The sequence below is a fragment of the Rutidosis leptorrhynchoides genome, chromosome 9, assembly GCF_046630445.1.
Source record: "Rutidosis leptorrhynchoides isolate AG116_Rl617_1_P2 chromosome 9, CSIRO_AGI_Rlap_v1, whole genome shotgun sequence".
In the NCBI taxonomy this organism is placed as follows: domain Eukaryota; kingdom Viridiplantae; phylum Streptophyta; class Magnoliopsida; order Asterales; family Asteraceae; genus Rutidosis; species Rutidosis leptorrhynchoides.
In genome coordinates, this window is record NC_092341.1 from 258,036,770 (window position 1) to 258,064,328 (window position 27,559).

Here is a 27,559-nt window from a genome sequence, read left to right on the forward strand (position 1 = left end):
CTCGACTCCTTGGCTTTTCTGTCTGCCTTTTTTTTTTTTGTAATGACATAATCTATATACTGTGAGGGATTTTTAAAATTATTGAGGCCTAGACTATCACTTATGATGTGTACTTAAAACATTTCTGATAGTAATCATCCCTCGATAACCTAGCAATTGATTTGTTGAGATCCTAATATCTCATAAAAGATTTCAGTCACTTATTCCAAGTCCGGCTGCTTATATCTAAGTAAAAATATTCGCTCCGTGATTTCTTATGGACATAGACATCCAGGTAATTTAGTCTTATGCACCGACACTCGGTCCTTCTCCCCTTGCTCCAAGAGCCGAAACAGCCTCGAGTAATCTGAATAGCAAGAACCTTGTTTGTGTTCTGAAAGTAACACGGGTAATACTTTATCAACATAGAGAAAAGTTCATAATATCAATCAATCAATTATCAATATCAATTTACAATAATATGCAAGTGTATTCGATCGAACACACAATACAAAGACAAATTAAACAAGACGACAACAACAATAGAAGACACAAGCACACCTCTATACAACTCATCCTTCGAGTTCTATCACCATGAAATTAGCTTTCATCAATCAAAAAAGCCATGTGACAGGCATCATTCGCTTGACGATCCATTCTTCTTGAACAAAGCCAATGCATCACTATACACAGCCACCACGTTCGAGAAAACAGCAAGAACGATCATGAAAACACACAATATCTTGTCCTTCTTACTCGCTATTCCATAACGATCCCTGACATTTCAAACCATAATTTTATTAAAGATCTTAGATTCTTGTTACGGGCCCATTTAATAATAAAGTTGGTTTATATCAAGATTGCAAAACTCGCTACTCGGGGAGTAATCAGTCAGGGACTTTAAAGGGAGTAATCGGCAAAATTCGGGGATTGATCGGATTTGACTTATTATCAAAGTTGTAAAAGTCGCGAGTCGGGGACGCATCGGTCGAGACCTAAAAAGGACGCGTCGGCTGAGTCGGGGGACGCGTCGTGGACGCATCGGTCGTTGACCAACGTTGACTTTATTACTAATTTCTTAAATATATATTTATAAATATATAAATTAGTTGATTATGTGCCATAAATTTCTTTAAAAAAAAAACTTAAATTTTAAAAACAATCAAACTTAAAACTCAATCAATGATATCGAGCACATAATTAGTAAGGACACAGAGAAAAGAGCGGCTCAAAAAATGAAAACAAACCCTAATTTTAAAATATATCAGATCTTGACGAAAATTTGATTGACTTTGACCATTTTTGACCAATTTTGACCGTCTTTGACAGACTTTGACCGAACTTTTAGCTTTGACCGTCTTTTGAGTCGTTTTCAGAAAAAACGAGACGGAGAACCCAAAAAAACGACGCATCGGCCGACGCATCGGCCAAGTCGGATGACTTTTACAACACTGCTTATTATACATTTAAAAGATAAGTTTCAAAATTATGTGTAAAGATATACAAGAAAACTATAAACACAAAAATAAATTTAACATAATTGTCTAAAAACATAACATAATCATTCATTTGCTCAAAATCTCTAAAATTAGTTTAAATTCTTATTAAAATGTTGACCAACTTTGACTTTGACCGACTTTGATCAACAAACCTGATTTGACCCATTAACTAACATTTATCAATTAATTAAAACGGATTTTGGAAAACAGATCGGTTTGTTCTTAAAAGGAAAGGAGTAATCGGGGATTAATCGGGATTTTTACAATAGTGGTTTAAATAAATAAAAAGTGAGGCAACTTACCCAAGAGTGATGGCGGATGGAAAAATGAAACCGATACAAACGGCAGCAGTCGCTCCGGTAAACTGAAACGCATCCCAAATGCTCGGAATGAAATTCGCACCCAAAAAGATGACACCGATCAGACCAACCGTGATCGATGCAAACCTCAAATTATCCGACACTAAAGGCCCTTTATTAGGAAAGAGTAATCCGTCCAAATTCAGTCTTAACGGAAAGAAAACAATAGGAAAAACGAGCATCAAATGAGCAGCGTAACTAACACGAACAGCATCATTAAGAAACGAGCTATACGGGATACCAAGATTAGTGTCGAAATTTGCAAGCACATCATCAAGCGTATCGTTACCAAATAGTAGAAAACCGAATATACTCGTCATCACATATACAGATGAACAGAGAATAAGTGATGTTGTAACAACCGCTTTAATTTTAGTACTGTCTTCAAGTTCGTTATCAATTGTGTGAACTACAAAAATAATAACAATAAATTTATTAAATTCACTTATTTTAGCATTTTAATATTTGATCTAGAAATACAAATCACCAACTGTTAATAAAACTTAGTTTGCATACCATTGTAATGGCAAATGTAAGCAGTTACAAGAACAGGGACAACGGTAAATAGTTTAAACGCTGATGTCAGATCCGTAATATCGGGAAACAGTTTTGGCATCATAATACTTCCGGTTGCCAATTTAAGAATTGTAATTCCTGCAGTGATCACAAGAAATACGACTGCAAGCGCTACAGATAACGCTGATGTGTAGCTTAGCGAATCTGCACACCAATTGAACACTACGATAAACAAATTTTACAAATAAAATAACAATAAATAGCAGCGAAAAGAGGCGCTATTGTGCCACAAATTCCAAAAAGAATACTATGTAAGTCGGTGTTTTTCCTGGCTAAATTTTAAATGGCCTTGGGATTTTCGTTTAACTAGAACAAGGCCAGACAAAAAGTCGACTTTTGACCAACGTTGACCGACTATGACCCGATTTTCCCCGACTTTGACTTGACTTTTAAGCGTTGACTGACTAATTAGAAGTTTTGGGCGAAACGGCACGGGCTAGTCACCAAACCACCACAACCGTGGTGCCGTTTGCAACCATGTCCAAAACCATTGCCGATAAACACAAAAAACTAACCAATGCGCTTAAGACTTGCCAACGGTGCAAATACACCAAGGGTAGAAACAATAAGCACAAAAAACCGCCCATTCCACCAATGTACACCGAACCACCCTTGTAATACACCCGCATGATGAACCCCGTCTGAAGTTGTTCCAGAAAGCACATCACCTAAATAACACAATTAAAATCAAAACCAATATCGATTTTTAGTTCTCGACACATACCATAAATGATAAATCGAATACAAAATATTAATTGAAGTTGAGCTATACCAATAATAATCATGTAGACAATAAGCACCCCAATGTTATTAACCAAAACGCAAGCTTGCAACAATATTCTACCAATACTTCCAAAAGCATCATTCATAACACCTCCATAAGAAATCGATTTCCCGGCCCTACTAAATCGAAGTAACAAATCGATCGAAGCATTTGTTATAAAAGCCATAAATATAATTATAGCGATTCCGGGTATAAGACCCAAAACTTTCATGGTTGCGGGTAAAGCCATAATTCCGGCACCAACAATCGTTGTTGATAAATTAAACACGGCCCCAGTAAACGAAGCCCCATTAAATTCGTCAAAACCTTCTTCTTCTTCTTCTTCACCTTTTTGGGTGGGCAACAATGGTGATTTCTCATCATAAAGTTCTTGTTTATTATTTCTTGATTTTCGTTCTTTCACCGATTTGCCATTCACAATTGTCATCTTTTGATGAACTTTTCAGAAAAAATGCCAACTTTATGCAGTCAAATCCCTAAAATTGAATCCAAGATATAAACTTTATAATCAAAATCCAAACAATATGCAATATAAATCTAAGAATTGAATCAAAATCCAAACATTATGAATCAGAGACCTAAAATTTGAATCCAAGATGCAAACTTTAGAATCAAAACACCAACTTTATGATTTATGCAATCAAAACTATATAATTGAATCCGAGATATAAACTTAGCATAAAAATCCCCAAAATTGTGTATAATGTAGCATCAAACTCCAAGTTCATGCGATAAAACCTTATGATTAAATCCAATATACAAACATTAAAATCAAAATACCAACTTTTTGAAATCAAAACTCGGAGATAGAATCCAAGATACAAATTTTAGGATCAAAACACCAACCGTATGCAATAAAACCCCTATAAATGAATCCAAGTTTAAAACTTTATCATCAAATTTCAACTATAATGTAATAAAGATCCTGTGCATATTATAAGATGAAAAGTTCACCAACTTTAAGCAATTTAAAAACTATAATAATCCAAGATACAAACTTTATGATTAAATAAAGATATATTACATATATATACTCACATTAATTGCACAATTGCATGAATTTCAAAAACCCTGTATGCAATAAAACCCTATAATTGAATTCAAGATTCAAACTTTATCATCAAAAAGATACTATAGAACAAAGAAACCTACGCATTTGCTTGAATTAGAAAGAACCCATTTCAAAATTAGAATTAAAGATAAAAAGTCAAAAATGGTACCTTGAAGGTCAAATTGGATTATAACCAATTGATTGATAAAAATTTGGGAGGCTGGGATTTATTTCAAAACGATAAATGAAGTGGATTTATATTATATATAGATATAGATATATAGATATAGATATAGATATAATATAATACGGAGTATAATATAATGAAGTAACAGTACAAAAGCAAAGAAGAAAAAAAAAGGATTTATGAATGAAAATTGGTTGAATTATTAACTGGTGTGAATTATGAAAATGGTTGACGTAAGCGGGATAATGGCGTCAACCGATGTCACTATCGATTGTGAGTTTTGTCGTGACCGAGGATGATAACGGTGAAACCCCAAAACCCAAATTCATTTTTCACGTGATTTTTGGAAAACATTAAAAATACAGCTATGATTTCCTTGATTTACGAATGGAATATTTGTATGATTTCACGTGTAATGAGACAATTTTTTTCCCGGAAAAACATAAAATTAAATTAAATTAAATTTTGTTAAAGATAATTTTTAGGACTATTGTTACTAACAGTAAGTTATTGTACACGGCAGTTTCATGTGACTTTTATGATGGAAGTTAAAGAATTATATAGTGCGCGGTGATTGTCGATAGCAAAATCTAATTTAATTAAATTGATCCAAAAATATTAAAAGATTACGAGGGATAAAAATCTCAAAGGTTTGCTAATTGCACTACAGTTACAACGAATAATCATTAAAACATTTCACTGCACCCGAGGACCAATTGAACCACCAACTTCAACAAATGCTAGTCTAACCAAACAACCAAAACCCTTAAATTTGTTAAGTCGAACAACACCCATCCCCCCATCAAGAAATTGCAACAAGTAATCCTGAAAGAATCACCTAAAACACGCCACATATATTCATGCTATCAGAACCAAATACCTGCAAATACATAGTAATTTTAAACCAATAGAACAAGAATCGAAAACCAAAATCCACCAACTCCAGGAGACCACACCTGATGCTTTGAAAACAACCCACTTGCTAATGTTTTCGTATGCTCTTGTGATCTTGTAGATCACTTCCAACCATCGTATGTTTTTCATCAAAAACATATGGTCACTTCATAGTCACGTCATTATTTTCTCTCTATTAATCACTAATGAATAATAAATTCAAAGTACCCCACGTCAATTAAATTAAAAAATAAAACAAATCAGAAAAATTAGTACAGAGTAGTTGGATTAGCAATTCTTTTCAATATCAGAATTACTTTTTTTAATATGTGATATAAACTTAAAATTATGATATTTTTAAGGTTTTTTCCTGATCTATTTATCCGAGAAAGTGAATAATCCAACTTCACACTCTACGGTACACAACTCATCATGATTACTCTTTAGTTATTTACAACCCTTCCATGATCACTACAAGATTCGAAAATACGACCTATTGTAAGGATGTTGGGGCTTCAATCACTGGGCTACCTTGTGATGATACACAATTGCATGATAAACACAAAATTATGATAAGCAATTGGGCAAATAGCCCAAAAAAGTAACGTAAAAGACCAAATTTCTCAATAAAGGAATATCGCTTTAACAATTGCCCAAAAAATACTCTGATTTCAATTTTGTGCGTAGAAATGACTCTCTATTTAAAAAAAAAAAAAATAAAAAAAAAATATCAATTGGGGTAATATATGCCCACATATGCAGCCATGTAGATTTCACCTCGTCACATTTGATGAGGTGGTCGCCACATCATCATCTTCAATTGGTGAAACATTCCGGCCAACATAATATTTCGACTAACCTTAATTCTTCTTTATAGTTGTATGTGTTCACTAAATTGAATCTCAAATCCATAGGGGAAGCGAACAAAAAAAGGTCAGCAACGTAAAACATGAGCCATCTTTTTATATTATATACATATACAACAAAATTAAAAAAGAAAACATTAAACGTGTATATCTTACGGATAATCAAGCGAGATAGCAGACTATAAAACATGAGAGGTATCTTGTAAAAGGAAATATCTTGAAGAACATAATAGCGATGAAGATGTTTCTTTAAGGAGGTTCTTAAATGATGCCTAAGTAATTTAACAATGATTAAAAGGGATTTTGTTAACATGAGGTGCGTAAGCCATTGAAGTTTGGGTTTCATTTTCTGTTGATTTTCGGTCAGAACCTGCAACTAGTTTTGATCAAGTTAATCTGTGAGCATGTTTTGAAACACATTTGCTGCAATTAAAAGTTAACGATTGAATGGATTTAGGAACAAGGTGTGATGAAAACAATGATGACTCTTCACCTATTACCTAAATTCCAGATTGATATTTTAATCTTTATATAATACGGAGTACTACCAGTGTAAGACTGTAAGAGTCATAATTGGGATTCTCGATTGATATTTGAAAGGTAATGTCAAATATGTCAAAGTTTTTTAAATGCTAAAATGATGGGTTACAGTAATTTAAGCAACATATTTCACTGGAAAATTTTGATCGGAATGTTTCACCGGAGAAGATGATGATGTGGAGGCCACCTCATCGAATATGGTGACGTGGAATCTATGTGGCTGCACATTTATACACATATCACCTCGATTGTAACTTTTTTCAAAATCGAATCCTTTCCACGCACCAAATTAAAATCAGTTCTTTTTGGTCAATGGTAAAAGTGATATTACCTTTATTGGGAAATTTGATGTTTTGCGTTACCTTTTTAGATTATTTGCCGTACAAAAGTTTTATATGCGTGATATAAGTACTAAAATCTTACCGTGTGTATAATTAAAAATAGTTGTTTATTAAATATATTTTTTAATATTAAAAATCCCATATTTATTAAGAATACAAAGTTCTAATAACTTTAATGTAATTCATTATCCAAATATTACGATATTCGTGTTAAAAATAATCGTCCACCTTACCTCATAAATAATTATCTACTTGCAAAGTAACTGCTACTTATGTCTCATTACAAGTGTTTAACTACTTTTTTTTACACAATTTTAAAAAAATTCCACCAACTTCAATCGTCACAAATTAGAAATTTTTTTTCTCCAGAATAACGTGTTTTGATTGGTTGAAATTAAAAATGAACACTTGAAATTATACATTCCAAAATAGTAATGTGGACACTTGTGGACAATTGGAATATTATATCATAGAAAAATTTACGTTGTTGGTCCATTTGATTTACCTCGTTGTCCCTATACTTTTTTGACGTAATTGGTCACTGTAATTACATAAATGATGTTCGTGATTCTGTCACTAAGGATCGTTATATAAATTCGTTAACTCTGCCATGCCTTGTGCACATGAAGGCTATTTTTGTGTTTTCATTTCATCTCTTTCTCTTTAAATTTGTATTCCGATTTTCAATCCTTCTTTCCTTTTGTCTTTGTTATCAAGAATATATCTCCACCTCCCTCACCACACTTGTTACCACTTCTACCAGTGGCGAATCCACTAGTCACGAAAACCTTTTTTACAAACAATCATCAAAAATTTTACAAGACACCACTAAATATAATTGTACAACAACAAAATCAATCCCACAAAATGAGGTATGCGGGAGGTAAAATGTAGACAATTATTTCCCTATCCTACAACAAAGAGAAGTCATTTCTTCACTCAGAGTGATACATCCCAAGAGTAGAGAAAGTCCTCTCTCCCAATTTTCTATAGATATACTTCCGAATAGACCTTCGGTCAATAAGTAGGTTTAAAAAAGTTAAAAAAGGATAATAAAAAAAGAAAGAAATAAAATACTTAAAAATTGAATGAGTAGTCTTTATACAATCTCTTTTTGAACGAGAATGGGCATAAAATTCGATGGTAAGATCACTCCCTACAGCTCATTACTCGCTCATTACTCGTCATTACCCGTAATTAACTATAGGCACGAGCTAGTTACCCGCGTTAGTACCCGCAATCACCATCAATTTAACGGAAGTGTTTAGGTTACTTATAGGAATTGTGGGTCCCAATGACTTTTTATTGTTGGACTTGATGCTTTATTGCTTGTACGTTGTATATTAAGAGGAGTATTGTTTTAGTAATGATATGGAGTGTTTAGTTATGAGTTAGTTACAGGATATTGGTGTTGATGTGACGCTGATGTGAAAAGTTAAGAGGATGCATAGTTTAGTTACGAGAGGGAGTGACCAAAAAGTAAATATAATCTCTTCTCTTATACGAAATTTCAACATAGTATAATAAATATTGTAGACGTAAATTTTTAAAATCAACTAGGTGCATTGCCCGTGCAACGCACGAATATGGTAAGCGTTGTTGCATCGCACTTGTAATATTGGTACGTGAAGCGATTTATGTCGACGGTTAACAATACGAATCTGGAATATTTGAATATAAGCATACGTAAATCAATTTGTGTCGTCTATTGTGAATATATATATATATATATATATATATATATATATATATATATATATATATATATATATATATATATATATATATATATATATATCACAACCAAATACTATATAGAAGATCAAACATCTTAAAAAAATAATAATAAAAACGTGTATTTATATAACTCTATCAATTGTTTCATTTGAAAAGTGTCATTATTTCATTTGAAAGTGTAGTGAGGTGAAATATGAAAAATAGTATTTGGAGACAACAATGACTATCAATTTAATTAGGTACTATATATAAGGTAAGTGAAAAGGTTAAAACTATTGTTATTATTTATGACATAACATAAAGTTATTATGAATGTTTAGGAAAAATGAAAAGTTTAAAACTATTGTTATTATGCATAACATGCATCAATTTTAGTTATGATTAAAAATATTTAGGATCAAATGTATGATAATAACTTAATATCAATAATCAAACTGAAAGACTTTATACGCAACATTTTATTATTAATTTTTTAGTTCTAAATTGTCTTATCCTGATTAATTAATCAACTATTTTTACCATCTTTATATTTTTATTTTCTTAAACACATCTATTATGAGTAATAATTAAGTAATTATAGTTACATGAAAACTCAAATATTTGATACGTTGTAAGTATTCACTTAATATTTAATAATAAGCTGGTTAATATCAAACTTGATGTAGTAAAAGTAACAATTATATGCTAATTAAACTACTCCGTAATAGCTACTCGATCAAACATAACATATAATATGGTTGACTTATTCAATACATGTTAAATTATCTTTGTTATTCAAGCATCAATTTTTTTACCATCGTTAATTACATTAATAATCATTTTACTATAATTTATCATAATAATAATGTTATATTGTTATTCATCATCATATGAAGTAAGTATTATCCATGTATAGAAGGCATATTTTTTTTTATCATATTATCTATCGAAGAACTCTATGATGTAAATGATTGCTAAAAGATTACGTTTAATAATAAAACATAAAAAAATATTAAGAATCAAGATAAAAGTCAAATTAAACAAAACGTACATACAATTCAATAGAATAGTAAAATTTTTTTGCATTCTTTAATATTTGTAACCTACATCCAAAACAAATATGATATAAAAAGAAGGCATAATTTCTTTATCCATTATCAAAGAACTATATGATGCAAATAATTGCTAAAGAAAATATTTAATAATACAACGTTAAAAGGAAATATTGAACATCAACAGAAAAGCTAAATTAAATAAATCATACTTACAATCCAATACAAAAATGAAACAAATTGTGTTCTCTAATATATGTACATATTCGCAATAGGAAATACTTTGCAATGCTTTGTCCCTTAATGTTGTAATATCTGAAATTTGTCCGAGTAAGATGTTGACATCACTACATATTAACAATAAAAGAAACCTAAACAATAATAATAATAATAATAATAATAATAATAATAATAATAATAATAATAAATAATTAAAAACACAACAAATACATTATTGACGAAGATCTATAATCGACGTAAAAGTAACACCAAAGATAGTATACAACAATAATATAAATCACATACAAATCTAATATATATATATATATATATATATATATATATATATATATATATATATATATATATATATATATATATATATATATATATATATATGAACTCTAAACAACTATCAAAACGGATAAATTTCACATGATAATAGAAAAATACTCATGTACACCAATAACTTGTTAATAAAGTCATACCGTAGCATAAGTCTAACGTTCGTGTGATAAATGAATATACAACATTACATGAGGAAATAAGCTTACTAAATTGATGATGATGATGATTAAGAACAAACATATATAAAACTCTATCGATTATTAGTTAGTATTTGCAATGTATGTGGTGAAATGAAAAATGTGTATTGTGAAAATGAATAATGAGTATTTATAGACAACATTATAATAACTTATTTAATATAAGGAAAATGAAAAGGTTAAAACTTATTTATTTATTATAAGAATAATGAAAGGATTGAAATTAATCAATTTAATATATGAAAAATGAAAGGATTAAAACTTAGATATTATTATTAATGAATTTTCTAATTCTTTTATTTTTTTTAATTATTACCTTATTATAAAATTAAGTAGGAAATAAGGAAAAATAATTTTTTAGTTGTAATTGATTAAATTAAGAGGTTTTAGTGCCCTCATTTATGACTCAAGGAGTCACTTTTATATTATATATAGATGAACAATTTGATCGTTTATTATCTTAACATTTATTATTATACATAAAAGTTAAATAATAGACATCATTTGAAAGGGTTCGACATAACCCGACTCGTTTGTACATAACTCGACCTGTTTTGTCATTGGCGTTTAGGAAATTAATAGCCTAGTGATACTATTTTCTGGATCCGACTCTACACTCATCTACTCATCACCATCTGTTCAATTTTCCCCATTCAAATATAAAAATGAAATAAAGATGAGATATTTCTGTTGTGATGTGGTTCAGCGGTTGGTGGTCTGCCTCCTTTAGGGGAGGTTAAGAGTTCGACCCAGTGGTAGATCCAGGATTTTTTTTCACCGGGGGCGAAATTTTTTTTTAAAACCATAGCAATTTTTTTGAGTAAAATATGGAGGTTTTGGGGTAAAAAATTAAAGTTTTTAGGCAAAATTTGAAGATTTGTGGGTAAAATTTGAAGGTTTTGGGGCAAAATTTGGAGAATTTTGGACAAAATTTGAAGGTTTTGGGGCAAAAAAAAAAAAAAAAAAAAAACCACTGGTGGCAAAGTCGAAAAATTCAAAATTTTTACACTAAAATTTCGAAATCCACCGAAGAACGGGTTATCAACTATAAATATGTATATATATATATATATATATATATATATATATATATATATATATATATATATATATATATATATATATATATATATATATGAAGATTGCCTCCGTTATGTTTATCAACTATAAATATGTAAATATAATTGAGAGAGGGGACATGCCTCTTTTTACTAGTTTTATGTAATCGGGGAGAAATAAAAGCCATCGAGCTATTATTCCCCAAAACCTTGTGTGTTTTTCCATTGCCTCTTTATTGTTATTCATCTGTAAACAATTAAGGGGAGAAAACAAAACTTAAGTGTCACCCCATATGTTCTGTTGTGCTCCTGCCTTGTTATTATTTTTATCATTATCGATCACACCATATTACAAAAAACAATCGACACAAAAATCTTATCATCCTTACGATTGTGTTGTGTCCTTAATCGTAACAGATCATGGAACTTACAATATTTCCATCTAGATTTTAAAATATATCTGTTCACCATCTCTCTTAAAGCTTATTTAACCTCATATTCAAAAGCATGTAAATGGAACTTGCGATAAATCTCACAACGAAAGACTAAAAAATTACATTACAACCAATGAAAAACACCATGGCTGCGGATAGAACCTCTTCGATTTAAATTCCAACATTCAACCGCGGAGGCTGTGGATGTGAGGTGAAATCTCTAGTGTTTGTAGGTACCGTACATCATCGTCACCCGGCTAGACATTTTGGTCGAACAAAAGTCATCGAAAGAATTGACAAGTCGGAGATCTATGAAGGAGTTGACCAGGAGATCTACAAACACCAACATACAAGTTTTAGGGTATAAGTGCTTATTATTTGAACAGCGGTTAGGAGTCACGGAAGTCCGAACGCGATATCGGAACTTATTCACTCGATCATTTTCTGGGACGAACGTTACAGTCTTAACGTCACTCAAAAGAATACCCCTACGGCGAATCCATACAGGCATCGCATGTGGTAAAAACCCCCCGGGGTGAGGCTTGAACGCAAGATGTCTACAACTTCCGAGGCCCATTAAATGAATAGGTAACCTCGGGTGGTTTATTTAATTATTTTAGTATCATAAAAACATTCATGTAACTTTTTCACTTTTTCTTCTAAAAATCGATTCGAATTCGATTTAAAATTAATTATTATGTTATATAATTTTTACTAAGAGAGTAAGAGACATAGATTTGTTTTTGTTCTAGCGAAAATAACGAATACCTAATCAATCACAAGAAAACGCTCACAAACAACCACACAAATCAACGAACTACAAACAAGCAACATGCAAACTAGAACCCAACCGAAGACACTAACGAACTAAAAAACTATCTAATGCAAACTAGAACCCAACCGAAGACACTAACGAACTAAAAAACTATCTACCGCAACAAGCAAATCAAAAACCAACTAGCAACAAAAGAACACAAAAAGGAAATCTATAAACAAGAACTCAAAGGCCATCGACATTAAATTTCTTTAGCACAGCACCGTGAATCTTTCTACTTTTCATTTTATACTTTCTAGGTTCGGGGCGGACGAGGAATTTATGAGCTTTCCTTCAACGCGACAAACTTCGAAACCTTTCACAGCCTTCTAAAGAAACCGCAAATCTACTCGTAAAGGGACCACTATCATCATTAGTTCATTACCGAGAGAAATTAGTTGAATTATATGAGGCGTGGCCCATCGTGGGCCCATATTTTTACCATCCACGAAATTTTGGGTACACCAATGACGCCGTAAGAGTTTTGTGTTTACGCGGCGAAAGGTGCCGAAATAAACGACTTAATAAATCAAATTCCACGCGTCCGATGAATATTCATCATCAACACGTTGGACGTCATTAAAAGTGAAATAATATTATTCTATCTATTTATTTGTACTTTTATTCGGGAAAATAGTTTTATTCGGGAAAATAGTAGATGACGTTATCAGGGACAAAGTCAATGACATTTTTGTTTGAGAACGGACAAAGTCAATGACTGTAGTGTTTGAGACACCTCCTTTTATCTTTAGTTATCGGAGTATTTTTTATTTGTTCAAGTATTGTCCATATTTCAGTTTCATTATCATTTACGGAGTAAAACAATGCATTTTGGGTGGTCACTAAAAATGTTAAGATAGTTAATACGATTTGGCCGCTAATTATTCGTCAGCCGAAAAGTCTAAAGTAGGAAAACGTTATCCATCTATCCATTTAGCAAAGAATGATCATTTCGCAGTGACAAATTTAAAACTTCGTATAAAAATATGTAGTAGAGTTATCCGGTAATCAAAATGTAAGCAAATTATTTGTGGTGTTGGTATGTTGGTATGGGCTCTTTTTAAATTCGGATCGTTCAACTGGTTTTATTTGGTAAATGGACATACAGGTTTTGCATTAGAAATAGAAAAAAAAATGAGTGGGCCTGTGTATAATAAGTTAGCCCAAACACAAATTTGGGTCCAACAAAGAAACCATAGTTGAATATGGACCAAGTTTACACGCCCTACAAACTTCCCAACTTCCAACTTAAATATGAATCCAAATATAGGAATATTTGTATTGTTATTTTATCAATTATATATATATATATATATATATATATATATATATATATATATATATATATATATATATATATAGGGGAGGGATCCACTGAGAACTCACTAAGAGTGAGAACCTGAGAACTCAAATTCGAACAAAAAAAAGACGCTGCCGAATAATTTTGTGGTTAGTCGAACAAAAATTAAGATGCATGAAAATCACATGTTCTACATTTTCTGTTGGGTTCTACAAAATTGTAGAACGAAAATTCGTTCGAATTGGGGAAAATTGTTCGGTCGCCTGATTTTTTGTTCGGTTCTACAAAATTTTGGTTCGGTTCTACAAAATTGTAGAACGAAAATTGGTTCGAATTTCTTTTTTTTGTTCGAATTTCACCTGTTTTTTTTTTTCAAAATTCAATTTTTTTTTTATTTAGCCCGATTTAGAGTTTAGGGTTTCCGGGCTTACTCCGTAAATCCTCAACCCTAAACCCTAAATCCTAAATCCTAAACTCTAAACCGTTCGTGTAAAAAACTCATTCTAAACCCTAAATTTAAACCCCTAAACCCTAAAATCTAAATCCTAAACCCTAAAATCTAAACCCAAAATCTAAACCCTAACTTAATTTGATGAAAAATGATGTAAAACAAGTGTAGAACAGCATGTTCTACATGTGTTCTACATCATGTTCTACATAAAAATGTAGAACAAAAATAGCACTTGCATCTAGCCAAAATAGTTCGACCCTCTGGAAAATTGTTCGCCCGCCAAAAAAAATTGTTCGAATATGTGATTTTTTGTTCGGCCGCGTCCTTTTTTTGCTCGACTACCTTAGTTCTCAGAGTTCTCATTCCTAAAATGTTCTCATTTGATCCCTATATATATATATATATATATATATATATATATATATATATATATATATATATATATATATATATATATATATATATATATATATATATATATATATGGTCATAATCAAGAGGTAAACACTTTTTTGGGGGAAAGGAGAATCAAATTATTATTTTTTATTTTTTCGTTTTTTGAAAAAACTTTGTTCACGGACATTATAGATTAGATGAAAATATGAAAATTTAAAAAAGACACTTTGTGATGAATGTCATTATTTTGGCGGGAAAACGCTCGAAGAAAAAAAATAAAAATATTCAATGCATTAAATGTTTTGCTGCTGAGTTTATTTGCATCGTTTTGTTTTCATCTTGTGTGTTTTTTTCGAATTTAGCCCGATTTAGAGTTTAGGGTTTTCGGGTTTACTCCGTAAACCCTCAACCCAAAACCCTAAACCTTAAACTCTAAACCGTTCGTGTTAAAATATTCAATCTAAATCCTAAGTTCTAAATCCTAAACCCTAATTTCTAAATCCAAAACCTTAATTTCTAAACCCTAATGGCTAAACCCTAATTTATAACCCCCTAATTTCTAAACCCTAATTTCTAACCCTTTAAAAAAAACTCAGCAGCAAAACATTCAGTGCATTGAATGTTTTTATTTTTTTTCTTCAAGCGTTTTCCCGCCAAAATAATGACATTCATCACAAAGTGTCTTTTTTATTTTCATCTAATCTATAATGTTCGTGAACAAAGTTTTTTCAAAAAACGAAAAAAAAAAATTAGGCGGGAAAACGATCGACAAAAATAACATTCAAGATAATATTGATCGTGAAGAATGTTAACGTTTTTTTTTCCTTCATGTTTTGTGAAGTAAAATTTAGTCCGATTTAGAGTTTAGGGTTTAGTGTTTTAGGTTTAGTCCCTAAACCCAAAACCCTAAACTCTAATCTCTAAATCGTTCGTGTTAAAAACTCAGTCTAAATCCTAAATCTAAACCCTAAACCCTAAATTTCTAAACCCCAATATCTAAACCCTATAAACCATAATATCTAAAACCTAATATCTAAAACCACAACATACGCTCGAAAAACACGACAATTGTTATATATTAATTCTTCGAGCGTTTTCCCGCCAAAATAAAAACATTTATCACAAAGTGTCTTTATTAAATGTTCATATTTTCATCCAATCTATAATGTTCATGAACAAAGTTTTTTCAAAAAATGAAAAAGAAAAAAAAATTTGCTTCCCCCCGATTGGTTACTTCCCCGATAATCCTACCACTATATATATATATATATATATATATATATATATATATATATATATATATATATATATATATATATATATATATATATATATATATATATATATATATATATATCGGCAGGTTGAAACGAGAACAAGAAAGAGGGTGAGAACTGCGAAAACTTTTTAATTTCATAGTTTTTGTGCATTTAAATGCAACAAATTACATGCAAATTGTAGTGACCCGAACTTTTCCACGTTTATATATATTAATTGAGATTGATATTTACATGACTAAATGTTTCCAACGTGTTAAGCAATCAAACTTGTTAAGACTTGATTAAATGAAATAAGTTTCATATAGACAATTGATCACCCAAGTTGACCGGCGATTCACGAACGTTACAAAATTGTAAAAACTACATGTTGTGGTATATATAGACATATATATATGGTTGACATGAGATTATGATGAGTAAGTATCTCACTAAGTATATTAACAATGTGTGATATACATAAGAAATGAGATTACTAAGTTAAGAAACTCGTTATGATAACGTCTACTAAATATATATGTATCATATTAAGATATTGATACACTATATTTAACATGATAAAATGATATTTAAATATATCATTAAGTGTGTTAACAATGAACTACATATGTAAAAACAAGACTACTAACTCAAGAATTACGAAACGAGACTTATATGTAACGATTATCGTTGTAACGATATTTTAATGTATATATCATATTAAGAGATATTCATACATCATAATATTATGATAATATAATAATTTAACATCTCATTTGATATAATAAACATTGGGTTAACAACATTAATTGAGATCGTTAACTTAAAGGTTTCAAAACAACACTTACATGTAACGACTAACGAAGACTTAACGACTCCATTAGAATGTATATACATGTTGTGTTTTGATATGTATTCTTACACTTTTGAAAGACTTCAAGACACATATCAAAGTACTTCTACTTAACAAAAATGCTTACAATTACATCCTCGTTCAGTTTCATCAACAATTCTACTCGTATGCACCCGTATTCGTACTCGTACAATACACAGCTTTTAGATGTATGTGCTATTGGTATATACACTCCAATGATCAGCTCTTAGCAGCCCATGTGAGTCACCTAACACATGTGCGAACCATCATTTGGCAACTAGCATGAAATATCTCATAAAATTACAAAAATATTAGTAATCATTCATGACTTATTTACATAAAAACAAAATTACATATCCTTTATATCTAATCTATATACCAACGACCAAAAACACCTACAAATACTTTTATTCTTCAATTTTCTTCATCTAATTGATCTCTCTCAAGTTCCATCTTCAAGTTTCAAGTGTTCTTCATAAATTTCATAAGTATAGTTTCATAAAAATCAAGAATACTTCCAAGTTTGCAAGTCTACTTCCAAGCTTTCTAATCCATTCCAAGTAATCATCTAAGATCAAGGAACCTTTGTTATTTACAGTAGGTTATCTTTTTAATTCAAGGTAATATTCATATTCAAACTTTGATTCAATTTCTACAACTATAACAATCTTATTTCGAGTGAAAATCTTGCTTGAACTGTTTTCGTGTCATGATTCTGCTTCAAGAACTTTCAAGCCATCCAAGGATCCTTTGAAGCTAGATCCATTTTTCTCATTTCCAGTAGTTTTATCCACAAAACTTGAGGTAGTAATGATGTTCATAACATCATTCGATTCATACATATAAAGCTATCTAATTCGAAGGTTTAAACTTGTAATCACTAGAACATAGTTTAGTTAATTCTAAACTTGTTCGCAAACAAAAGTTAATCCTTCTAACTTGACTTTTAAAATCAACTAAACACATGTTCTATATCTATATGATATGCTAACTTAATGATTTAAAACCTTGAAACACGATGAACACCATAAAATCGGATATACGCCGTCGTAGTGAAACCGGGGGCTGTTTTGGTTTGAATAATTAAAAACTATGATAAACTTTGATTTAAAAGTTGTTCTTTTGGGAAAATTATTTTTCATATGAACATGAAACTATATCCAAAAATCTTGGTTAAACTCAAAGTGAAAGTATGTTTTTCAAAATGGTCATCAAGATGTCGTTCTTTCGACGGAAATGACTACCTCTTTAGTAATTGACATGTAACTTAAATTTTTGACTATAAACCTATACTTTTTCTGTTTGGATTCTTAAATTAGAGTTCAATATGAAACCATAGCAATTTGATTCACTGAAAACGGATTTAAAATGAAGAGGTTATGGGTAAAACAAGATTGGATATTTTTGATCTTTTTAGCTACGGGAAATGTTTAACAAATCTATACAAATCATATCCTAGCTAACTTATATTGTATTATACATGTATTCTAATATATTATGTAATCTTGGGATACCATAGACACGTATGCAAATATTTTGACATATCATATCGACCCATGCTTATATATTATTTGGAACAACCATAGACACTCTATATGCAGTAATGTTGGAGTTAGCTATACAGGGTTGAGGTTGATTCCAAAAATATATATACTTTGAGTTGTGATTTAGCCTGAGACGTGTATACACTGGGTCGTGGATTGATTCAAGATAATATATATCGATTTATTTCTGTACATCTAACTGTGGACAACTAGTTGTAGGTTACTAACGAGGACAACTGACTTAATACACTCAAATCTTTAAAACATAATAAAAATGGTTGTAATTATATTTTGATCATACTTTGATATATATGTACATATTTGTATAGGTTCGTGAATCGATCCGTAGCCAAGTCTTATTTTCGAGGAAGGAAATATCCGTGAAAGTGAGTTATAGTCCCACTTTTAAAATTTAATATTTTTGGGATGAGAATACATGCAGGTTTTATAAATGATTTACAAAATAGACACAAGTACGTGAAACTACATTCTATGGTTGAATTATTGAAATCGAATATGCCCCTTTTTATTAAGTCTGGTAATCTAAGAATTAGGGAACAGACACCCTAATTGGCGCGAATTCTAAAGATAGATCTATTGGGCCTAACAAACCCCATCTAAAGTACCGGATGCTTTAGTACTTCGAAATTTATATCATATCCGAAGGGTGTCCCGGAATGATGGGGATATTCTTATATATGCATCTTGTTAATGTCGGTTACCAGGTGTTCACCATATGAATGATTTTTATCTCTATGTATGGGATGTGTATTGAAATATGAAATCTTGTGGTCTATTGTTACGATTTGATATATATAGGTTAAACCTATAACTCACCAACATTTTTGTTGACGTTTAAAGCATGTTTATTCTCAGGTGAATACTAAGAGCTTCCGCTATTGCATACTAAAATAAGGACAAGATTTGGAGTCCATATTTGTATGATATTGTATAAAAACTGCATTCAAGAAACATATGTTGATGTAATATATTTCTGTTGTAAACCATTATGTAATGGTCGAGTGTAAACAGTATATTTTAGATTATCATTATTTGATAATCTACGTAATGTTTTTAAAACCTTTATTGATAAAATAAAGGTTATGATTGTTTTAAAAATGAATGCAGTCTTTGAAAAACGTCTCATATAGAGGTCAAAACCTCGCAACGAAATCAATTAATATGGAACGTTTATAATCAATATGAACGGGACATTTCAGTTGGTATCAGAGCTGGTATAACGCAGTCCATGTGTGGCGGGTTAGTCGTAAAGAAGGTTCTCACAGTGTTACCTGTGACGAAGCATTGGCTCTTACTCCTTGCGATCCCTTACGAGAGTTGGCAATTGCCGAGAGGCAGGCCCTAAAATCAGTATCTGAGGTACACTCAGTGGTCACCAGGCGGTTAGCTGGGAAGGCACTGGGTGGGATGGTGGTTGTCCCCAACTGTATTTCAGTTGGTATCCGAGCGTTGGTCTTAGAGAACCGGAAAATTTGCATTAGTGTGTCTTATCGAGTTTGTTAGGATGCATTAGTGAGTCTGGACTTCGACCGTGTTTTCTTTAAAAATGATTGCTTAACATTTTTGTTGGAAACTATATATTATTAACATGTAAATATTATGTGATATATTAATCTCTTAACATGTTTGATATTGTGTGATAGATGTCTACCTCTAGCACAAATCCCATTGACTCACCTAATAATAACGAAGAGTCGAATATATATTGACAAGATTCACAAGTTCTCGAAGAACCGGAAGAAGAGGAACCGGAAGAAGAGGAACCAGAAGAAGAGGAACCGGAAGAAGAAGAGGTTCCGGAGGGGGGAATAGTAGGAACCACAGAAAATCGTTCAAATAAAAGAAAATCCTCAACCAATGGACCAAAGTTAAACATGCATCAAACAGCGGATAACATGCATCATATGCATCTTAACGCTCTAGTTAAAAAAAATATTTTTTTCTGAATCTACTCAATGAAAATAGATACCAGCAATTTTTTTTTTTTAAATCGGAGATGTAGAACTAAAGATATAAAAATCACAAAATCACTTATCCCCTTATCCCAAAAAAAGCTCCTTAGCGCTGGATCATTCCCATATACATATATATATATATATATATATATATATACATATATATATATATACATATATATATATATATATATATATATATATAGAGTTTTTAGGATACTGAAAGACACATGGCTCTTGTGGTCTACAAAAATTCTGTGTAAAAGTGAGTCTATTTGGTGGCAATGAATTAATGTTGTGATGTTAAAAGAAAGGAATTTTTGAGAATTCAGTACGAGTCCAATGATATTTGGGGGTGGAGGAAACTACTAGCATTAAGAGACAGAATGAACCTCATGTTTTTATTGACCAGATGGTGAATGTTGGTGGATTTTAAGGGACAATACACATAAAAAGTATACAACAAATCAGGTTTGGAAAGATTTAGAATGTATTGGACCTAAGGTGGATTGGTGTAATGTTATATGGCATCCTCAAATTACCTCAAAACATGCTTTCATCAGTTGGCTTGCTATTCATGAAAGATTAACTACACAAGATGTAATGACCCCTGAAAATTTCGATTAATTTTATATCAATTCTTTATATGATGTAATATTTTTGACCCGATAAGCAAAATATGTAATGTTGAGTCCAAAAATTTTGAACTATTTTCATATATTAAATTACCCCGTGACCATTCCCGATGATTCACGAATAACTATTTGTAAATAGATATGTATGTATATTATAACTTGAAACTATATGTGATGGTTGAATTTTGAGTCTCGTTTATTTCGGGACGAAATAACTTTTTAGTGTGATAAGTTATAACAACTTGGAATTTATAAAACTAAAACTTTATTTAAAATTATTAATTTCGGGGATAAAATCAATTTTAGTGGGATATGTTGTAATGACCGAGAAAAAATACTAATATATTAAACGTAATATTAACTTATCAATTTCGAGGACGAAATCATTTTAAATTATATATGTTATAATAATCTAAATGAAATCGTTAATAGATAAAATTTATATGTGACACAAATTTGATATGTAAGTTGATGTGTGAATCAAATATATTGTGATTGTATCACTTCCGTCATTTACGTTTGATTATTATTTTTTTAGAATTAATAAAATTAAAGGATAACAACTCCACTTCAATAACATTTATTTTTTATTATTAAGTTGGTGACAATTGGTCAAAAAGTGTGGATGTCAATCTACGGCCAAAATCAGTTATAGATCGATATCATATTTATTTTTATTATTATTATTTTTTCTGTCTAATGGAATATATTGTCGACACACTCACATTCGTGTATAAATCGATCCGTTAGAGTGGTGGTGTAACGACCCGTCAAAATCGCTATTGACGCGACACGTTAATCATTGATTTCACAGTGAGGTTTTGACCTCTATATGATACGTTTTGATAAAATATTGCATTCATTAAATTAAGTGACTTTCTAAACATAGAAAGTTATAAGCATGTGGGCGAGTGCTTAGGTATAAGCAAATTCCCAAAATACATAAGTTTTTATTTTACATGTTGACATCACAGTCCAATTATTTATTACACAACGTAGTTTTGTTTCGAATGCAATAAACTTTATACAAACCATGAGAGACTCCATGCAGGCAACAAGCACATCACAGCGGAAGCAGTCTAAGGACCTGAGAATAAAACATGCTAAAAAAAGTCAACACGAATGTTGGTGAGTGATAATGCTAAAAACGAACATATATTTCATAGCATTATTCCTCAAGAAAGACAAGCTTTTAGTTGCAATTGTTCTATCTACAAGAGATATTCGTTTAAATAATAAAAGGTGAAGACAAAAGACAGATTCGACGAATTGAAGACGCAAACGACCAAAAAGCTCAAAAGTACAAAAGACAATCAAAAAGGTTCAAAATATTGATGAGGAACGTCTCAAAATGACAAGAGTACAAGTTACAAGACGCAAAGTACACGATATAAAATAATACGCGAAGACGTCCGAAAATCCGGAACCGGGACCTGAGCCAAGAAGAAACGCCCGACGCAACGGACCAAAAATATCTAGTCTACTATGCACAAGAATATAATATAATATATATATAATTATATATAATTATATATTATATTATATATTATTATTATATTACGTCAGCAAGAAGAAAACAAACCAATTTGGCTGGATCCAGGGTGGCCATGCGACTCGCATGGCCAGAGGCACAAAATCCATGCGAGTCGCATGGAGTGAAAATGCTGGTCAGGTCCTATATAAAGCCAGTTTTCTGCCGAGTTTTAAACATTCTATATCTATCTCTCTCTCAATATATACGTAATATATATATATAATTTATATTTTAATTTTAATTTTAATTTTAAATCCTAATAATAAGGGTATGTTAGCGAATGTTGTAAGGGTGTAAGTCGAAATTCTGTCCGTGTAACGCTACGCTATTTTTAATCATTGTAAGTTATGTTCAACCTTTTTATATTAATGTCTCGTAGCTAAGTTATTATTATGCTTATTTAAAACGAAGTAATCATGATGTTGGGCTAATTACTAAAATTGGGTAATTGGGCTTTGTACCATAATTGGGGTTTGGACAAAAGAACGACACTTGTGGAAATTAGACTATGGGCTATTAATGGGCTTTATATTTGTTTAACTAAATGAAAGTTTGTTAATGTTAATATAAAGATTTACAATTGGGCGTCCCTATAAATTACCATATACACTCGATCGGACACGATGGGCGGGGTATTTATATGTACGAATAATCGTTCATTTAACCGGAAACGGGAATGGATTAATAGCCACTAGAATAATTAAAACAGGGGTGAAATTACATTCAAGGGTAATTGGTGTAATTGTTAACAAAGTAGTAAAACCTTGGTTTACACGCAGTCGATAACCTGGTGTATTCATTAAACAAAGTATTAAAACCTTGTTACAATTCGAATCCCCAATTAGTTGGAATATTTATCTTCGGGTATAATAATAATTTGACAAGGACACTTGCAATTTATATTTATGACTGATGGACTGTTATGGACAAAAACCAGACGGACATATTAAATAATCCAGGACAAAGGACAATTAACCCATGGGCATAAAACTAAAATTAACACGTCAAACATCATGATTACGGAAGTTTAAATAAGCATAATTCTTTTATTTCATATTTAATTTCCTTTATTTTATATTTAATCGCACTTTTAATTATCGTACTTTTTAATTATCGCAATTTTATTTTATCGCACTTTTATTATTCGCAATTTCATTATCGTTATTTACTTTACGCTTTAATTTAAAGTCTTGTATTTATTTTATATTTTACATTAGGTTTTAACTGCGACTAAAGTCTTAAAATCGACAAACCGGTCATTAAACGGTAAAACCCCCCCTTTATAATAATAATATTACTTATATATATGTTTGTATTTTTATAAAAGTAAACTAATATAGCGTTGAGCTTTGTTTAAAGATTTCCCTGTGGAACGAACCGGACTTACTAAAAACTACACTACTGTACGATTAGGTACACTGCCTATAAGTGTTGTAGCAAGGTTTAAGTATATCCATTCTATAAATAAATAAATATCTTGTGTAAAATTGTATCGTATTTAATAGTATTTCCTTGTAAAAATTAATAGTATTTTATACCCCTCTGCTTTGACATCAAGTATTTTTGGCGCCGCTGCCGGGGAACACTCTTAAACGCCGGAAGCGCAACGCTAATATAAAAAAAAAAACATATTTTAAAGTGTATTTTAAGTTTTTCTTTATTATTTACAAAATATTAAAGTATTTGTATTTTATTTTAGTATTTTATTAAGTTTTTATTTAAATTATATATTTATATCTCATATTATATATAAAACAGAAAATATAAAATAAATTTTAAAAAATTACGTGACCTGTCATTTGAACCAGTCCAATTGAACCAGTTCAGGGTGTTCATGCGACTCGCATGACCCACCCCCTTATTCCATGCGACTCGCATGAGGGGTCTGACAAGACCACAAACGAACCCTAATTCCGTATTAATTACGGATATTATTTAATTATTATTATTCTAAACCCTAAAACTATTATTATTATTATAATTAAGTTTTTAATTTATTTAGTTATTTTTACTTTTGTTTAGTTTTATTATTTATTTACTTAATACTATAATATAAAAAAAAAATATATAAAAAAAATATTTTTATAAAATCTAATATTTTTATAACTTTTTATAACTTTTATATTTTGTACCTTTTTAATCGTTGTAGCGTAATATTTATATTTTTAGCTCATATTTAATTTTAAACTTAGTTTTTGCTATAGTTATTTTTACTCCTAGATTTTTAGGCTTTGCCGTAGAATTCCTTAAGTGCTTTTTCTTTAGACTAAGATTTAGGTGCTTTAGAATTTTGCGACGCCTTTTTAAGCTTTAGTTTCTTTTTAAGTTATTTCCATTTGGGATTTAGTTTTTCCTGTAAGCTTTAATATTTTTAGACACCTTTTACTATGTACCAATTATCATTCCAATTAGTAATTTCAATTTGCGATTATAATTTTAAGTTAGTTGTAGTAATAAGGTTAGGTTAGTTAAGTATTTTTAAGTTTTGATAAGTTTCTTTTATTTTTCCGTCACCTTTTATTTTTCAATCATTTTTTCTTTTTTTGACCTTTTTCGACGAACTCTTTTTCTTTCTTATTTCTCGCTATTCTAGTTTTTAGGACTTAGAATTTTTTCTACTTCTTATCTAAATTTCTTAAAATTACGAAAATTTATTTTAAGTGGTTAAATTAATAGACATCAAAATTTTCTGGTTCGTAGTAATAGTTGGATTTGTACGTGGACCGGGTTATTGGAGCCAAACAGTCCTCAATTATATTGAGACCAAACGAATCCTGCCCCTCTGCTGCATCTTTTGGCTATTCGAAACGTGGGCAAAATCAGAAAAGTCTATTGATTGGATAACTTATTATAATTTTTCTTTCCTTTTAAAAACTAATAGGATATTCAGTGAATGCACCGAGCAAGACGTTCATCACCTTTTGTACGTTCACCACCTGTAACTCGATCAAGACATCGTTTAACAAATATAACCGCCGTTGATTTTTCTTTAGAATCGTCATCCAGTCGACCAAGTACTTCAGTTCAAATTTCCGATAATCCATTTTTTGAACCCAACCTCACAATTGAGAATCCAGAGAATATTCAGGAACGGTTCATAGATCCTGAACCATTAAACTTTCCTCCGGAACCACCAATCATTCAAACAGAGATTGTTGAGGAACGAACCATTAAAACAGAATCATCTAGTGATACCGATTCAACAAATTCAATTATGGAGAATCTAGAACCTCTAAGTATGGAAGACCGAATGAGAGCTAAACGCACTGGCCAAGGTCACGCAATTACTCATCCAGACATTAATGCGCCAGATTATGAAATCAAAGGACAAATTCTACACATGGTGACTAATCAATGCCAATTTAGTGGTGCGCCGAAGGAAGATCCAAATGAACATCTACGTACCTTTAATAGGATCTGCACACTATTTAAAATCCGAGAAGTGGAGGATGAACAGATATATCTCATGTTATTTCCCTGGACTTTAAAGGGAGAAGCCAAAGATTGGTTGGAATCGTTACCTGAAGGGGCGATCGATACATGGGACGTTTTAATTGACAAATTTCTTAAACAATTCTTTCCTGCATCTAAAGCCGTAAGACTTCAAGCAGAAATTGTTACGTTCACACAAAAGCCAAATGAAACTCTATATGAGGCGTGGACAAGATATGAAAAGTTATTAAGAGGATGTCCACAACATGGTTTAGACACCTGTCAAATAGTACAAATATTCTACCGAGGATGCGACATCACTACAAGAAAAGACATAGATATAGCAGCTGGTGGTTCTATTATGAAGAAAACCGAAACTGATGCTTACAAAATTATTGATAATACTGCTTCCCACTCACATGAGTGGCACCAAGAAAAAGATATCATTAGATCATCTAAAGCAGCTAGAGCCGATTCTAGCCATGACTTAGATTCTATTTCCGCAAAGATAGATGCTGTGGAGAGACGAATGGAAAAGATGACTAAAGATATTCACTCAATACGAATTAGTTGTGAGCAGTGTGGAGGACCACATTTGACAAAAGATTGTCTCAGTATTGAATTAACAATGGAACAAAGAGAGAATATTTCATACATAAACCAAAGGCCTGGAAATAATTATCAGAATAATTATCAACCGCCAAGACCGATTTACAATCAAAACCAGAATTATAACCGAAATATTCCATACAACAACCAACAAGGTCCTAGCAATCAACAAGTATCCAATAATACTTACAACCAGCAAAGACCGAATTTTCAAAACAAACCACCACAACAAACCGATGATAAAAAGCCGAATTTAGAAGATATGATGACGAAGCTAGTTGAAACTCAAACACAGTTTTTCACATCTCAAAAACAAACCAATGAACAAAATGCTCAAGCATTTAGAAATCAACAAGCTTCTATTCAAAATCTGGAACAAGAAGTGAGTAACCTAGCAAGGTTGATAGGTGAAAGAAAACCGGGAAGTCTACCAAGCGATACAAATGCTAACCCCCGGAATGAAACAGCTAAAGCTATTACCACAAGAAGTGGTACAACACTTAAATCACCTGAAATACCTGTAACTTCTGATGAAACTATTCCTACTCCACAAGAACCACAACCTGATCAAGATGAGGAAAAAGAACCGGTAGTTGAAAAGGTTAATGAAGATAACACAGTTAAGGATAAACCTTATG

At 31.1% G+C, this 27,559-nt stretch overlaps 1 protein-coding gene across 3 annotated transcripts; it reads right to left on the reverse strand.

Moving 5' to 3' along the window:
- Positions 1 to 233: 233 nt before the first annotated feature.
- Positions 234 to 4,543, reverse strand: LOC139866152 (amino acid transporter AVT6A-like). Of its 3 annotated transcripts, XR_011765275.1 has the most exons (7): positions 4,418 to 4,543; positions 3,186 to 3,673; positions 2,929 to 3,081; positions 2,354 to 2,557; positions 1,781 to 2,246; positions 541 to 755; positions 234 to 373 (listed from the first exon to the last, which is right to left on the reverse strand). XR_011765275.1 is itself a non-coding variant. In XM_071854293.1 (6 exons), the coding sequence occupies exons 2-6, from the start codon at positions 3,622 to 3,624 to the stop codon at positions 617 to 619; spliced, it is 1,401 nt and encodes a 466-aa protein (XP_071710394.1). In that variant the 5' UTR covers positions 3,625 to 3,673; positions 4,418 to 4,543; the 3' UTR covers positions 412 to 616. The 3 variants fall into 3 exon arrangements, 2 of the variants coding, with proteins under 2 accessions (XP_071710394.1, XP_071710395.1); XM_071854293.1 differs by lacking the exon at positions 234 to 373 and having other exon boundaries at positions 412 to 755; XM_071854294.1 differs by lacking the exons at positions 234 to 373; positions 4,418 to 4,543 and adding an exon at positions 4,236 to 4,345 and having other exon boundaries at positions 412 to 755.
- Positions 4,544 to 27,559: the final 23,016 nt, after the last annotated feature.